Source organism: Belonocnema kinseyi, chromosome 2 (assembly GCF_010883055.1).
Source record: "Belonocnema kinseyi isolate 2016_QV_RU_SX_M_011 chromosome 2, B_treatae_v1, whole genome shotgun sequence".
Lineage (NCBI taxonomy): Eukaryota > Metazoa > Arthropoda > Insecta > Hymenoptera > Cynipidae > Belonocnema > Belonocnema kinseyi.
This window is the reverse complement of record NC_046658.1, coordinates 65374897-65379739: the sequence shown is the minus strand read 5'-3', so window position 1 is coordinate 65379739 and position 4843 is coordinate 65374897. Positions and strand designations below refer to the sequence as shown.

The window sequence follows — 4843 nt, the reverse complement described above, 5'->3', positions numbered from 1 at the left end:
AGAGCAGAAATATACGTTGAAGCCGAATAACCCTTAATGTCGAGTATTTGTTAATACAATTTGTTTATAACAATTAACTATGCAAGTTAAGAATTTTTTAATTTTTTTTATACCCCTGTGCACTAAATTCAACGGACGAGAAGTATAAGAAAAATTTTGTCTAGAAGATAAAAAATGAAATTAGAAAAATCGACATTTTTTTCGATGTTTGCATTAAAATAAAAGTTAAATAAACAAAAAAATTAAAAATCTACTCTCACCATTTTCTGAAAAATTTAGTTCTGAATTTAAAAAAAAAAAAATTCTAAAATCGGTGCATAATTGCGTTCTAAGTGTCATTTTGAACCTCGTTTTCCGATTTCACCCCACTGTGCGCCCCGGGCATGCTCAAATTTTACGATAAGGGCCGTGCTAAATGAGAATGTGTCTGTGCAGTAAGTATATATATTTATATAATTTATTATCTAACCTTTCTTCATAGGCCGCAATTTATGCATCTACAGCATTTACCCAATGCGTCCATGAAAACATAGAAGAAAAAGTATACCCCTTACCTATAACGTATGAAGAAATTAACAACACTGCAGATCATTAAACGACGAAACTTATCAGCGGAGGACGACATTTCATTCACTAAAATGTATGAGACATAATTTAAAAGAAGGAACAAAATACGTATAATCATATATCTAATAATTGTAAATTTCAGATTATCGGGAAATTTTCCAAATACATATGTCTTCACAAAATCCATTGGCGAGGGAGAGTTAAATAAGAGAGCCAAAGATCTGCCTTTTTCGATATTCAGATTCCCTATCAGTGATTTAATACGTAATTAATTATTTTACAAATTATTTTTTCAGAAATATGCATTCCTGCAGAATTCTTCATCGTATTCCTTCTGCTGAAGCAGTAGAAGGATTCAATAATGCATATTTACTCTCTAAATGATAATTAATAAGGAGTTACCCATGCTATAATAACAAGCTAATTACGAATTCCTGTAGCTTGCATTGGTACTAATCACCAGTAAAAATGTGGGCATATCGAATCCCCTTAGTTTATATTATTAAGGATTTGGAGTCCACACGGACCGGAATTATTTTTACTCATAAAAAGTTTGTACACGAATTTCCGGGCCGAACTAAGTACGTCTGAACAATACAAATTTTAAAGGGGACCAGTCAAGACCTAAATTGTTTAAAATTATAAGGTGCCGATGTGAACCCGAACTCGTTTGATCCAATTCGAATAATGAGAATTACTAAATACAGTAAAACTCTGCGACTTGGCCGGTTTCAAGGCTGATGTTAGTGGAGTACAAAGTTGACTAAGTTTCGCTGCGGATGTAAACATTCAGGGGCATATGAACGTTTCCGCTGGATTTTACTGCGAGGTAAAAATATTTTGAAAATGGTTTTTCAATATGGAGACAAGGTTATATTAAATATTTAACAGGTATGAGGAAAAAACTTTATTTCTACACGTTAAAATAAATGTTTTACCTGCTTAAGTCATTTAAACGTTTGGGGGCCGTTCAGCATCTCATTAAAAATGAGGACTTTGTCTTGAATAATATCGGTCTAGATACTCGGTCGATCACTTGAATAAAACCATTCGGAGAAAGCAGTAATGAAAAACACATGACTATTTTCACCAAAATACAGCACATCAACGCTTCAAGTGGAGAAGCACGCTCTTTCGCCCATTGCACAGTTTCATAACCAGTCATACAAAGAAATTATTTAACAGAAAAGAACTTCCTTTTCAAAATATTAGACTAACTGTCCACAAAAATATACAGTAAAAAGAAAACCTCAAAGTCCGCTAATATATACTGTAAAAAAAATCTATTGAATTTTACATCTCTGATGGATGTAAATAAAAGGACCCTCGTGTATCGGAGTAACTTTACGAATCTGTTGTGATATTCCAAATCGGCCGATAATTTTACATGCAAAAATGTAAAATTCATTATGTGAAAGAATAAAATAAAATAAAATTTATCAGGGCGACAGGTTTCGAACACTCGAAAGCTCAAACGTCGTACAATTTCATAGAGATTGAAGAAACACAAGCCGGACACGTCACCACTTACCTAAAACACATAAGATACTATGGGTATTTTTTGACGTTTAAATATTCCGTAAAAAAATATGAAATATACTTTTTGAATAACCGCATTTTTTCCGTTCTAATAGCAGAAAATATAAAAGGCAAAATAGGAATAGCTCGGATTCGCTCTACTTTGTGTGAAAGCTGTCAAAAAAGTTGAACATACCTGTCAATTTCCTCACATTAAAAATAAAAATGCTCCAAAATTGAAGGATGAAGGCATCGATAAACAACGAACACGAGAGACGCTTTCGTATTCACATATTATTTGATTAATTATTCAAAATATTAAATTAATTATAAATCAAAAATTTTACAGTTTCCGTCAGGGAAAAACTCAAGATCTTTGGTAAAATTAAAAATCTCGATGTAATTTTCAATCACAGGAAAGTGATTTTACCGATGCATTGTATTTTTACACGCTGCGACTGAACTTTCCCTTCTGAATGTAAAATTCGTACGAGGGAATCTGTAATTTTATTTTTATCGAGTTGTAATATTACACTGCTGTTTGAGGCTCCATTTATTTACATCGCTAGAGGATGTAATTTCACATACTTTTGTAAAATCACACAGCGAAGTGTGTGATATTTACAATGATACAATATTTAATTTTCCGAAACTTTGTAATTTGACACAAATCTTTTTTTACAGTGTAGTGACGGAATTTAAGGTGTGATCAAAAGAAAAACACGACGGCCGTAAGTCAGCATTAGCCTAAAAACATAAAGTCCGTACACATTGCTGAATGAGGTGCGCCAAAGCGCGCCTTCTTTTGTTTGCAAAGTAAGATCAATAATGCGACGATTCAGGCAGTAATGGCAGAGAGTACGGCGACCGAGATGCATTTTCGTATTGAGTGGACTGAATTTAAAAAAGCAAATGCGAGTTCCGCCCGCATCTAATGAAATTCATCTCCGTTCCTACAGACTTTCTGCTATTACAAACTTAATATGAAAATTTTGATCGCCCATGCGGCTTTTACGTTGATTTTCGACCTTGAATTACTATCCGCGAAGACAGGCTGATTTTACGTTTACCTCAATATCATAAATTACGTTACCTAATGAATTTAAGGCATTCCTGAAAGTAATTCAAATTAAATTTGAAGGGTTTCTTTATACTGTGTACAGTTTACACTACTCTTATGTCAAGACTCGACAGTTTGAGATTAAAAACACTTCAGTGGGACTCACATGTCTGAACTCGATCGGACATCTCTTTCTATTCTCTCTCCTTCTCTGTCTATCCAATGCTTCTTCTTTTTATTTGTTTTCTTTGTCAAGCCGTAGAGCCTATTAAGTAGCTACGACGGCGTCACTAATTCAGAAGCGGAGCGGCGTTAATTCACGGAAGAAATATCAGAGGGCCCTTTCTCAGAGTTTCAATGTATTAACAACTACTATTTTTATAGATATTTTAAAATATGAATAACACAAATTTCACTTTTTTGACAGTCATATTGATTTTCTCATGAAACTTTCGAGTGTCGAGTACGAGTGGTTCTAAAAAATGCACTGCGGGATGGGTAGGAACCAATAACTAGTGCATGTTTTAGTACTAATTTTTTCTCGTTATTTAATTAATTTGTGAAAAGAACAAATAATTGCGATAGAGTAGGGTCCTACTTATCAGAAATCTAACGACAGAGACTTCTGCTATAAAATTAAAATCTACTCAATGGTAAAGGCTTTCGACAGATATATCTATCATTATTAACGAGTCTAACGAAACATAATTTAAAATGCATTCACTCAGTAGTAACATAACATTATTTTCCTAGAAATCTTGTTACCTTGTAGCTGGTTGGAGAGATTAAGGGTTTCATCAGGCTAGAGATGTGGTGAAGGTGAGCCAGAAGGGACTAAATCGCAAGATGCAGCTGCTCTGGGAAACTTACGAGTTCTCATACTCCCAAGCTATGATGTGAATGATATGTTTAGGGCTGAATGGCACCAGCGTTAACAAATCTTTGAACATCCCGAAGTGTTTCCCTCAGTCCAGACAGACACGACGGAGTAACAAATATTGTTTGTTAATGGAGACTTTTAGATATCAGGTTGAATCTCTTAGCATAGAGATTCCCCCTGATAGCGGTCCTCTTCAGAGGTTGTTCTTTATTTTTGTAGCTACTTGTGGGATCACCAAGGCCGACACAAACGAAATAAATAAAAATAACGTGGGCTTTGACCCTGGGTCCTCTTGTAACCCACCGTCAAAAGGGGATAGCTCCTCTCATCCTAACGGAAGCATTCACTAACAGCGTCGATAACAACCAAATTGCCTTGGTTAAAAAACAGTTGACTGGGCTCTCTGTAAAGAGGAAAAATCGTACCTGTGCCCAGAAAAAGGAAGCATTCATAACGCAGTTTTGAAACAGTAACCAAGGCTTCTCACAAGGGGCCTTCGATGTCACATCATCATTAGGAGCAACTCCTCCTTCTCAATCTAAGGGCAAGAGAAGGAAGGACTCCGCATACACGTCATCGGCATGGATGGATGGCAGAGTGGCCTTCGTTACCAAATATGGGAAGGAAGGAAACTGCTGGGCCGGTCAGTATAACGTCCTTCATTCTGAAGATGCTAGGAAAGCTGGTCGAGACATATATTAGGGATGAGGTACTCTTAGCCTCCCTGTTTACAGAGGGCAGTTCGGCTTTCAGGCTCGTCACTCTGTAGAAGCTGCATTGCATGTTGCCGTGGCAAATTTGGAGCAACAGCTTGAACA

The 4843-nt window shown here is 35.8% G+C and overlaps 2 protein-coding genes across 2 annotated transcripts in view; both read left to right on the top strand.

Moving 5' to 3' along the window:
- The window catches only part of LOC117167516, a 4208-nt gene extending 3142 nt beyond the window's left edge, over positions 1 to 1066 (top strand). Inside the window, exons 2-4 of the mRNA XM_033352516.1 lie at positions 482 to 640; positions 710 to 831; positions 1008 to 1066. Of these exons, the coding sequence (XP_033208407.1) occupies positions 564 to 640; positions 710 to 831; positions 1008 to 1033 (225 nt within the window). The 5' untranslated portion in view covers positions 482 to 563 and the 3' untranslated portion in view covers positions 1034 to 1066. The remainder of the gene's footprint in view (positions 1 to 481; positions 641 to 709; positions 832 to 1007) is intronic.
- LOC117167515 (fatty acyl-CoA reductase wat-like) overlaps positions 1 to 4843 on the top strand; it is a 72610-nt gene that overhangs the window by 33007 nt on the left and 34760 nt on the right. The window lies entirely within an intron of this gene.